Consider the following 12,784-nt stretch of genomic DNA (forward strand, 5'->3'; position numbering starts at 1 on the left):
AATGGTGCTGCATAACCATCAACTAGCCACAATTTCAATCGAGCCTGCGATTCTGTAGGCGACCGTCACCTACAAATCTGTCTCCATGAAGGTGAGCATTAGCGGCCTCTGATATGAGCACCCGGGAGGGCAATCTGAGCGGTTACATAAAGCTCACCATTACGTTGCTATCACATTCAGTGTTTGGGTATATTTCCTCCACATGTTGCTCCACTTATCCAGTGTCATCAAAAAAGACATTCATATCAACAGACATAAAAAAATCACAACAGCATCGTTCCATTTTGATTTACCTCCTTTGTTTATTTTCCTTCCTTATCATTTCCAGCTATAGCCGCACGCCCTACATTGAAGAAATTAGGTTTCGTTATGAGTAAAGATGGACTCATTAAAATTCAGTGAGTTCATTTGATTTTCCTTTACTGTTGAGAACACCAGCTGCTAGATGCAAGGCCACAAATCACATGACTTGACTGAGATTTGGCTATTTTAATTAACTTTGGGCTAACAAAATTCAAACCATTTTTTTTCTCTTAACACCTAGTTTTATTTTGTCTGCTCCTCTTGTGTGCTTGCTTGTTTCCTGATTTCTTTCTGTTTCACCTCTCGGATCACATCCTATTCCTTTTGTTAGTGTGACACTCTTTCATGCTCTAATTATAATGCTCTGTTATTATGAAGTATAATAAATGTTATTTCTTTAATAGTTTTTTCTTCTGTGATTGTTATCTACAGCCAATACACTTTTAAATTGTGTTGTCCTTTGCAATTGCCAGCGCAAAATTTAAAGTGGTCAATTATCCAAAAGAGAATAATTTCCTGTTGTCGTTCGTGCAATTTAGTTAGTGCCGACGGACTTTGGCATCCATTAAAAAAAATCTGTGCAAAAGGTCATATTCACTTCACGGCCAAAATAAACTTAATTACACAAATCATTTGAGAATACCTTCGAGGTTTGGTCAATCTATATGTCAATGACCCGGGCAGATAAAATGCGGGGGGCAGTAAATAAGGTGTAAACACTACTTGTAACATAGCACGCGGGCGCCATACGATACCAAGCCTCTTCCAGTAATTACCAGACTGTTGCTGCATCCCTGATGGAAATGTGATAGCTGTCTGTAAATGATAACACACTGTGCCAGAGAGTTTATGCAGTGTGGTCCAGCTCCACCATAGTTCATTAGAGAGAGCTAGTGCAAAGGGAAACCAGGTACGGTGGAGTGATTGATTTGCTGCTTTTGTGCAGTCCAAAGAGGCTTATGAAGCCTGTTGGGGCAGCAAAGGGTTTTCACCTTCTGTCCATGTTCCTGCTGTAGAGTCATGTTTTAGAACACAAACAGCGGAGCGACAGGGGGAAGGAAGAAGATTTGTTGACAGTAATCTAGAGCACATTTGTAGCAGTGGTTTCTATTGAAAAGTGGGATGAATGATAATAGCCTGCGTCTCCTCTTGATAAGAGCAAAAACACATCCCAGAAAAGGCTGGAAGAACAGCCCTCTTTCTGTTCAGGGCTGCATAAAAAGCTTGCAAACCCCAACACACATAACTGGTGTTGTAATTCCAAATAAAGTTCACAAACAAATAGGTTCAAAGCTAAACTAACCTTCTGTTTTATGTTTGCTAGGATGAGTGAGCGATACACACCGGTCGGAAGCAAAGGGGCTGTACTCATCATAATGCTTGTGATCAGTGTCTTGGAGATGTCTGTACCTGCAGGAGCCTCGACAGGTGAGAACATTCACAGAGAAGCAACGTACGCTTTTCTCTTTGTCATTAAAAAAATACAATACTAAAAGTCGTCTGTCCTCAAAGATATAGTGTTCTTGTGTCAATGTGCCGTCCAATGTCTCGTTTCAAACTCACATGTATCTGATTGGCGTTTTCCACTCGTGATACGTGATTACATGCACCTAAAATGAGATTCACACACAGCCTTCCTCCCAATAAATTCATATTTAGTGTACGTAACCTTGAGCCTTACATATTCCAAACCATATTATTTAAGCAGGATAAGGCTCAACATATTTCAGATCTCACAAATTCTGTGATTTTTAATAGTGACAATCCAAATGGCCTAAAGTTGTTGCAGCAAACAGACCTGTATACCACATAACATCTTCTTGCTGAAAGATAGAAAAATAAATGTCAAAGGGTAATTTTTAGCCTAGCTTGAGATGATAGGACTTTCAAGTGACATATAGAAATGATTGTCAAGCAACAGAATCCAAGATATATAATTTTGTGCACAAACCTTCACTGCCCATGATGCATTTCAGCTGTGCAGCTTACTCTGAGAGCAGCTTGCCCAGGGTCAACAACAGGGGGCTTTGTTTCAGAAGTTGATTTATGAGTCACACTTTGTAGACTTTCACCAGTTTCAGAATGGATGTCCTGTTGAACTGAAAGATAAGATGATATTTTTACAGTCAAAGCTGTCAGGTGGCTTTATTTGTACTTGTGTGCAAGTATTGGTTGCAGACACAACAGAAAATAGGTCCAATTAGATGAATAATTGTGAAGGACAGGTGAAGAACAGAAAAGACCACTGGTCAGGAAAATACACAAAAGAAAATAATAGAATGTGCTAAAAATACTGAACCACCAAGGCACAACAGTATAAGTATGACTAGAAAATTATGCTGTAGCTCACTCACCTGTGAAATAACTGCTGTTTCCCACCCAGGGATCATAAAGCACTAGATATTGTAAGACCTACAATTTTATTTTCATACAATCATATATTTCATTGGTTACACGTTTCTTGCACTTCTGGGAAAGAACATCCAACCGTTCGTTTCATATGTCTGAACTATGCACCTGTGTTGATAAATTAGGAATGTAGAGTACTTGTAAGAAACTCCCCTCTCCTTTCTGTGTCTTTCTAACATACCAGCCGGTGTTTTCCCAGTAACCTCTTTAATCCACCTAGAAACCACATACTCCTCAACTCAGACACACCGAGAGAAGATGCTTTAACCCAACTCTGCATGGATTTTACTCTCAACAAAGCACAAAGACAAGTGTTTCTCACTTGAATTTTATTTGCTAAAAAGCCACGCATTCAACCCATAGAAAATCTGATGTTACTGTCATTCACACACACACACACACACACACACACACACACACACACACACACACACACACACACACACACACACACGCACACACACACATATATATATATATATATATATATAAACAATAATATATATGATATATTATTATACATGTTATATAATATAATAATATGATATATTATTATACATGTTATATAATATAATAATATGATATATTATTATATATAATGTATATATATTATATTATGTAAATCTAAATATATAGATTGAATGTTTTTATAATGATTTGTGAATTGTAGTTCTTGCACCCTAAATGAGCTAAATAGTCTTTTTTGTGTTTTTAAATTTGTCGGTTTATTTATTTTGAAATTTTTTTCATGAATATATACATTTGCCAGCTGAAACTTAAAACGTCTTTATGGTCAAGCTATGATCATCCTAAACAATAAACAAGAGAACAGTTTAAAAACATCTGATCTCTTACTCTTGTTTTATAAAGTTGAACTTTTCATTTAAAGATTTCTATCCTAGCAGTTTTGTAAAGTGAAGATGTTCAGGAAATACCAATGAAAGCATCCACCAATTATAGTAATGCCTAAATTTCCCTTGACTAAAAGCACTCTCCTTCACATGGAGACGTAAACATCTCTGACCGTGCTTGTTGAGTTTCCTCCCATCTGTTCTCTCAACTCTGCGAAATCGAAAGTGGAATTGTTTGAGTAACCAGCCACGTTGCCTCATGACAGGACAATATTGTGCTTCTTCATGCGAGGGGGTGGGTGACATGTTGTGGCCTAGACTGACTATTGACATTTATTGACACTTTTATAATTTTGTTTTTGAATACACTCATAATTAATTAATTACACTTTGTTAATGCTCTCACCGCATCTAATATTAAACAGTTAATTTTTAAAATCTGTTATTTTCTTTGGGCTTCTTTTGACTTGAGAGTGAAGCATTCATTTTTTTTAGCTGATTTTCAACTTTGAATCAACACATATTCATTGAACATGAATATCCTCTGAACTTTTAAAGTAACTTTTGAGTTTGTGAATATACTATGATTTTTTAGTTTGGTTGATTTTTTAAGATTTTTCAAATTTCACCATTAAGTATTTTCTCTCCCGGAGCTCAATGTACTGCAGTTTCATCTGGTCAGTCTGATCAATCCTTTATTTTACACTAGTATCTTTTTCCAGTAAATCACAATGGAAATACCTTGAAGTTATCTGTGCTATTAGAAACTTACAACTGGAAATGTAGTAATTGTTTTTTATTGTTTCTTTTTTTAATTAAGATAAGAGAATACATATTGTCCTCCAACTTTATTAAAAGTGTCCTGATGTCACTAGTAAACCCATGGAGGTCAATTACAGAAACTCAGAAGTATTTCAAGTGGAGGCTGATGTGAGTGTTTCATCACCCCACATTCCACTGACAATATTTGGCCTCAGGTTCTGGATAACAGACAGGTTTTTCTTCTGGTTGACAGGGTGTCCATATAAGAGCGGGATAAAAATCCCATGTATCACTCCTTTCTTTGTCGACCAATTAGATTGGAGTGTGGCGCTTTAATGCGTCTAGTTTTGATTGGCACAGATCCATACTCAAGGCACTCATCATTTCAGCAGGAAGTGGATCCGAATAATCTCACACACATTCAATTTCTCTCTGATAACCAACGCAGCCCCTAATTTCCCCTGGGTGTTATTTCTGTAGCAGTAAACCTGTTATCATTCAAGGGATGAAATGAACCCTGCTCACATCCAAAATATATTTCTTCCTGGAGAAAACAAGAGGAAGAAAACTACCCCTGCTATCGCAATAGCAGTGCAAATTCAGTTTATTTCAACAAATAGTGGAGATGATTTGCTAATGCACATACAGTATGAGCTGTCACTTCTTCAAAATGTGCTGTATATCAGATATATCTGCATACAGGCACTATCTGACAGGCTTTTTAGTTTCCGTTTCCAAACCAGCGGAAATCGAGAGGCACCTTTCCACTATGAGCCTGAAACAGAACAGAGTGTCCTTCACTACTGCGGATGTTTACAACTCAAACTTAATAAGAGTCAGTGGTCAGACGGCTCACCTTTGTGCTTGTTTTTATTGACCAGGAAAGAGGAAAAGAACAGAGAGAGAGAGAGAGAGATAGAGAAAAAGAGAGAGGGGGCTGACAGGACTGTGAGGTCAGCTTGACTCAGAACATATTGGACTTATTTTGTTTGGTATGTATTGTGATCAATGTTTCGAGGTTGATGCCCCAGAGTAACCAGCAGCTCCAACATTACTTTTAAAAACTGGCATTCAATTTGCTTGTCTTTAACCATGATGTGTCATTTTTCATTTATTTATCTGTTTATTCATTCATTATTTCTGTAGTATTTTTGCTGTTTTGCATTCTCAATCTCTTTGATTTTGTTATTATTCAAATGTTTTCTTTTTCCATTTTATGTATTATTCATACAACTTCAAAAATGTTTTGAGTTTTCGACTCCCCCCCCCCCCCCCATTATATCTGCGCCTGATTGTCTCCTTGTTTATATATTTTCTAAACCTGTAAAGAATTACTATTATTTTTTTTTTATTTTAATTTTTTGCTCTGGCACGATCATAGCTTCTTAGGAAAAAGGAGTGGTCATGTCAACTCAGCTACAAAATGTATGGCATTTAAAATGTTGAGGTTTACACTTCTAACATGTTTGGGGAAAGCTTAATGAAAAGTTGGGAAAAAAATTTAGTAATCATTGAATCAAATACGGCCTCTATATTTCATTGAATTAGTGACTGAAGGATAAAACAGAGCTTATCGACAGTAAAGTAAATAAGGTTGATACAACAAAGTCACAAATACTTGAAGAGAAAACAGTTTTTGCAGCAAAGCAGATGAAAAGTTTTGCCTTCGCGAAACACATTTGATGTCAAATTTAATTTGTTTTTCTTTCAAGTTGCCAGAACTTTTTTTTTAATGAGCTGCTCAGCGGAGAAATTTAGAATGCAAAACTAAACATTCCATAAATAAATACAAGTATATTCAACCATACCAATTAAAATAGATTGCCTTCTTCAGACCCTCATGTTATATGGTCAACTGGATGTGACCTTCTCATCCTGCTACTTTGAGCTCTCCATTAAAGCCTTGAATAAAAGCATCCACATCGGCACAGCACTTAGAGAAAATCACAACATACCACCCGAGTGTATCCAGATACATTCAGTGTTTAATATGCCCTGACTTGTTGCTCTCAGGCTTACTTTCAGTTTGTAATATATATAAATTCAGGCTTTTCTCCCCTCACTTCTGTTGAAACACATGACCTCGATGCCTCACTTTAAATCCGTGCTATAAGCATCGGAGATAACCTGTTCTGCACCTTCCATTTTCTGGTCTTTGTAATAAAAATAACTTATGTTGCATAAGACGCACCTTGCCAAGAATGGGAGGCTTTGGAGAGGAAAAGAGATGCTTTAGCATACCAATCTTAAGCTTCACAATCAATCCCCAGTCTCAATAGTTTAGTTAGCCATCTCCTATCTGACTTTGTAATTGTAGCTGACGTTGCTCGCAAAACGATAACTCTCCTAATGAAGAAACAAATAGTTTGAAGGGAAAATGTGTTCATCATTATACCACCAGGCGCCTACATGTTGCACCTCATTATGGGTATTTGTACAGAAGATAATTCCTCTATGAGAGGGGTGGAGTTTTCGACATACACAAAGCAAAGCAATGATTACATTATCATTCATGGCGGCTCCGTGAATGATATAAAGTATGCATCATTTGCCGTCTCCACAGCGTCTCTCGAGACCAACGTATAAAGGCTTTTCAAGCTGAGTAATTTCAGTGCTGCAGAGAGTAAAAAGCCCCATCACTTCTCACTGAGCTCCGGTTCAAAGCTTTCACTGGAGCAACACACGCCTGTAAAAACATTACACTGTTTCATGGGAAGTATCAAGCATTTGCAGTTCACACTGTGGCGTGTGTCAGAATTTGATCAAATGTGTTCTTGGATGCTGAGGTGATATAGGGCTAGTGTGAACATGACAACTAGGTAACATTTTATTGCATGCAGCCTCTTGTGCTTCAACTTTTTAAGATTGTGTGAAGTGCTGCATACCTGGTGCTGTTTTTGGAGGTGGTCAACACACTGCTTGTCAAAATTAGATTTCTGTGCCCCCTATAAAATGTTTAAAACACAACTATTTACAAGTGAAATACGAGCATATGAGATTTTGTGTCCAACCGACATGAGGATTCTAGTAAGACACTGACATCTCTCTGCTTCTTGTTATTTAATCAGACCCCCGAAAATGATTTGGTGAGGATTCTGTGATGTGGGTGGTGAACAAGACAGGATTTTTTCCTTTTTTCCTGGAATTTCAGCCAGAGTTCAGCTGGTTGATAGTACTGAGAGAAAGATAAAACAGCTGGATGCTGGACAGGAGTCTTGCACGGTAATTGAAACTTGCTATTGATCCATGACTTAGAACCAAGTTCCTAACTTGATGGCAAGTCAATTTATCTAGAATGCATCTTTTTAGTACAAACTTCAGAAAAGCTGGGAATGGTGTTATTGACAAGGTACTTACCCCTTATTATATGTAGCCTTCTCTGTATAGGGATGAAGTTGGAGTCATTTTGCAATACTTTGACAAAAATGTTAAAGATTCAATAACATTTGTTGAGTGTCTGATAAGATCAGCCTGGCTTTATAAATGGTTCCAAAAATGTTGTCATTGAACTGATTGTCCAATCAGCAATAAAGGCACACATTTCTTTCTGCTATAAAACTCTATGTATTTTCCTATACAGCATGTACCTTGCATATTTTTGTAAATATTTCTTACTATCCAAGGTTATGTAACAATGCTCACATAATAGTGTGGTACAGCTAATCTGCTCCATATACGATGCACCTGCAGGTTAGACGAACACTTTACAACAAATTCATCCAACCTTTGTCTTCTCTGTATACTTTAGAATACGGCCAAGAACCTTGAAGAGTATAAGTAAGCTTTGTCATTGAAAAAATGTTGTCAAGGGGATATACATTATTTCAGGTTGCATTTTCAAACGGTCATAAAGTGTGTCTTCGACCCCAACACACATACCTTGGTAACTTTGTTGGCAAGAAAAACAAGTTGCTGAAGAGGTTATTATTACATTACGCAGTATAGAGATATGACTCATTTAATTGCAGATTGAAAAGGCAGCCTCCTTTTTCCATAATTATGATTATTATGCATGATCTAAAATGTTTGTTGAATAAAATCATTTGGAGAGGCTGAGCTTTAATTTATCTTCTTTTCTTTTTTTTTTTTTTTTTAATTGTCACATTGTCTTTTGAAAAGTATTACATTTGAGCAATGCATCAATGTTATTTTATACAATGACACTAAATCATTGTGCACTAATGAGTTTGTGCACCAGGATTCACAGGTTGCTTTAAGTTGTGCTTCACCATGTAATGTACTCTTCATTTTTATAGAATATTTGACAGTCTTATCATAGTTTTTCTATCACATGCATCTCTTATTCACCAAATACAATTTTTGAAGAAATAATTTGGAAAACGCTGTAGTATTAAAGAACAGTATATTCATGAGATTAAAAAAAAGAATCAAAAGGCAAGGAAAATATTTAACGGCGCAATGTCAGTGTACATTCTCCAGTGTTTTGCACTCAAGGAAGTCAGAGCCTCGCTCATGTTTTTCTGTAATATTCAATGATACAGATCTTGCAAAGTATGCAGGCCTGTGTGTTTTCCAAAGTACAATACTAATTCATCGCTGCTGTTCATGAAAGCTAATTATCTGTGTGCAAAGCCTAACTGTAATATTTTTGCTCTTCAACTAATTTATAAACAGGGTTCTAACAGGATAACAAATCCCTAGAAACTCTTAAACTTTAAAAACCTTAGGCTTAAACCAAGATTATTCAAATTCCAACATCAATATCAACATTTAATCCTACTGATGAGATTTTTCACTTTTGGACATTGAACACTTTTCTGACAACATTTGCTGTTTCACACATATTTTAAATTAAGCAGCTCCATCCACTTATACTCTCTTTTTTATTTCTTATCTATTAGGAATACATTAGGTAATTAAAATATAATGTTCTATTTTTACAGCAATTGCACAATAAGCAATGCACGAGCAGATGAGGGAAGTTATTCCACGTAAGATACACACAGAACTACAAATATCCCATTGCAGTTCTTGGTCCATTAAACTGTTTGCATCCATGCCTACTGAGACTCATGCAGTTCAAAGTTTGAAGAAATTTAATGACAACAAGGAGGTTTTCCAAACATTATACTGAAACACTACATTTTACATTCGGCCCTTTGGGTATTTAATTTTCTAGCTGAGTCCAAACACATGGATGAAATGTCATCACAATTACTTTTTGAATGATTGAGTTGCTATGAAAATAACTTGTTTGAGTAGCCACACTGACCTTTGACTACATTTGAATACTGTCAGTAGATAGATAGATAGATAGATAGATAGATAGATAGATAGATAGATAGATAGATAGATAGATAGATAGATAGATAGATAGATAGATAGATAGATAGATAGATAGATAGATAGATAGATAACTGTTAAATTTACACACACACACACGCACACACACACACACACACACACACACACTTCTTTCTAAGTTTTCATTGTGGATCATGTTAATTTCACCTCAGTTGGAGTCAACAGGATCGGGAATGGCACGTGGTGCACTATGTAAATAAGCCTGTCTTCATATGTAGCTTACCATTCCGACAGGCAACATTTTATCCTATATCTGTATTTCATGGCATCATGCGTGTCTGACAAAACTTTCAAAGACAAATTTAAGGAGCACAAATACAGCAGTGTGTCCGGGTCCGGAGGGATCTTCTCTCTCTGCCACAGACCCTGCTCAGCAGGTTTAAAGCTGGACCTTTAAAGCCAGGTCTGCTTCCCCAGTGAAATGCATTTCTGTGCATCTGCTGGAGCTGAGAAGCATCCAAGTCGAACACTAAATCCAGTCCGAAACATCCTTGCCTCTCAGTGAGAAGCTTGTCCTTCAGAGACACTTCTCATACAAACATCTAAGCTGCTTGACTCACTGTGCATTTTTCTTTCAAGTTTTCCTTGTTTAGGGCAGTGTTAGAAATCATGCCGCCATTCCTTGGTGAAAACCTTATCTGTGTTTAACGTGTGAGGGACGGAAATTGTTAGATATGTGGTTGAAATTAGACTATGTGGACAAGAAAACTCATATTTTTTCAATTTTTGTCATTTTTGAACTTTTCAGTAGACATCAGTAGGTATGATTGTTCCCTGTGCCCCTCCTTGAAAAAAACAAGATGCTCCCTCACAGATATTTCCTCTGGGTACAAACACCTATGCAAGGAATTGTAGAGCACAGAATGTGACTCTGGCAGCTAATTTTAATGTATATGTCACATTTTCTGAGGTTAAAAGCTCATACATGATGTAAAAAGATCCCGGAGGTGCTGCAATACTTTGTCACTTATAATATCTCTCACCTGTCTCTGCGGCACTGCCGACTCGATCATTGCTCGTCTCAGTTGCTGCCTGTTACTATGGCTGGAAACTACAAGGCCCAGTTTACCAATATAACAACTGAAGTGAAAATGTAGTAAACAGCACTTCAGTATGGACAATTAGGACCACTTTCACACAGTCATTTCAGATTTACTGTTTATTGCAGCAGCAGTGAGTATCTCAACACAAGGACACCTCATGAAAATGTCACACACAATTAAAAAAGAAAAGGAGCACCTCAGGCTCTAAATAATTCATACAATGGAGCATGATCTGCAAATTGGCTGCAAACTCTACAGCGCTTCACCTGTCCAGTCATACAAAGGATCATTTGTAATGTGGAGGCCATCAGTTCCAATCACCGTAGTCTCAACCAAACTTATAATATTAATTTGAGGTGTTATTTTCTTGTTGTTTTCTGTTATTATCTATATTATATCAATTGTTCTATTTTCTATCTCTTTTTTAGTTAACATGCTAGCCTCCAGAATTGAATTATTCAATAGATGTTGGTTTCTCAAACAAAACATTTTAGTTAATGATGGACATATTTCTAACAAAATATGAACCAGAGCCAAACACAGACATTAACATATTAGTATCATTATCATTATTATTATTCATACAAAAACTATAACATGGGGAAGAAGGAGCTCAAACAAAAATATTTAGCATGATATATTGTTTCCTTGAAATCTGTATATGCCAAATTTTTGTCGTGAACTGATATTAGTCATCTGTTATAACAAAAACTAATATATACATTTCTTAAAGTGTTCTATCAATTGGTTATATGCATTTGTATTATCAGGTATCACAGTGAAAAGCTTCACGATGTAATGCTCATCATAAAGGGACACAATCATTTCCACTGAAGCTGTTTTTACTCCTCCACCCAGTGTGTAATAGCTCAACAGTGTATTTTGTGGATGGAAAGAGAGAAAGTAAAATTGCTGATGTCATTACTCATGATCTTTAAGGTTCTCAGTGGAGTTATCTCATCAACAAACGTTCGCTTTGTGTTTCATAAAAAGAAAACTGTCCTGTAGTTTCTTTGAGGCTTAGCAAACATGCAGCGCTTTAAAACCCTCCCTGTCTATAGACATATTTAGCCCAAAGGGCTGCTAGAAGGGAAAGAGGAAAAAAAATCACCCAGATGCCTCTAAGGCTTCAGATTCACAGTAGAAAACTATTGTGGGTTTGGATTAAATGACACTATATAGTATTGCATTGTGGGAATTGTAGGGTCTAGTGCTTTTGGATCTATAGTTTTACGCTTCAGTGTATTTTCTACTGGGCATTTAAAGACAGCTACACAAAATTATCAATAATTCTGGAAGACACTTTACTTTTTTATAGGAGTTTCTGGAAAATATTGATGATACCAAAGTCTATGGAGTCTTTAACCTGGACTCTATAATTTTCCACTGCTCTGTCTCCCCTTGCTCCCTCCACTCCCCCGCTCTCACTCACCTAAACCTGATCACTAACAACCAAGACCAGTATCAAGACCCCAGCCTCAGACTCACGCAGATCGTTCTTGGCAGCTTTGCCACCACTGCCAGCTATGTTCCCTCTGATGTAAGACTTTCAAGCGTTTCTTATGCCTGATCTCATAGTTCTGAAGTCGCCCCTTTACCTTCTCGTTTCTGTTTGCTGTTTCGTCTACACCTACCCCTTTCTGCTTATGCTGTCAATCAATTAGACACTGTGGTCCATTATGCTGAAAATGGCTCCTTAAAATCATCAGCACCACAGCTAGATGCCACCTATATCCATGAAGTGTTTGTAGCAAGTTGCTGGATGGGCATATATTTTTAATCAGGAGCAATAGTCAGATTGTAACATGTCATGCAACTCACAACTATGACTAACGAAATACATTCATATACAACTTGCACAAAATAAATGCAGATAGCCGTGACCATTTCTTCGCTTTTCTGGGTTGATTTATACAAAACTAGCCAATAGAGTGAAGGGACTCATTCGGATTATCTGCTGACAGTTGGGATTTGCGGGATGTATTAGGTAGTAAGTGAACATTTTCCTCAAAGTTGATGTGTTGAGAGCAGGAAAAATGGGCTCACATAATGATGTGAATGATGTCGACAAGCCCAAGTCTTGATGATCGG

The 12,784-nt window shown here is 36.9% G+C and overlaps 1 protein-coding gene across 3 annotated transcripts in view; it reads left to right on the forward strand.

The window, feature by feature from the left end:
• The window catches only part of LOC147234164 (chemokine-like protein TAFA-2), a 99,958-nt gene that overhangs the window by 44,308 nt on the left and 42,866 nt on the right, over positions 1-12,784 (forward strand). For all 3 annotated transcript variants that reach the window (XR_015106163.1, XM_086146959.1, XM_086146958.1), the window contains one exon: positions 1,628-1,731. Coding sequence is in view for 2 of the 3 variants with exons in the window: in XM_086146958.1 (XP_086003084.1) it covers positions 1,628-1,731 (104 nt within the window). In the remaining variant the exon portion in view is untranslated. The remainder of the gene's footprint in view (positions 1-1,627; positions 1,732-12,784) is intronic.

This window comes from Fistularia commersonii, chromosome 5, assembly GCF_037954325.1.
Source record: "Fistularia commersonii isolate RoL2024-O1a breed Wild chromosome 5, RoL_Fcom_v1.0, whole genome shotgun sequence".
Classification (NCBI taxonomy): Eukaryota; Metazoa; Chordata; class Actinopteri; order Syngnathiformes; family Fistulariidae; genus Fistularia; species Fistularia commersonii.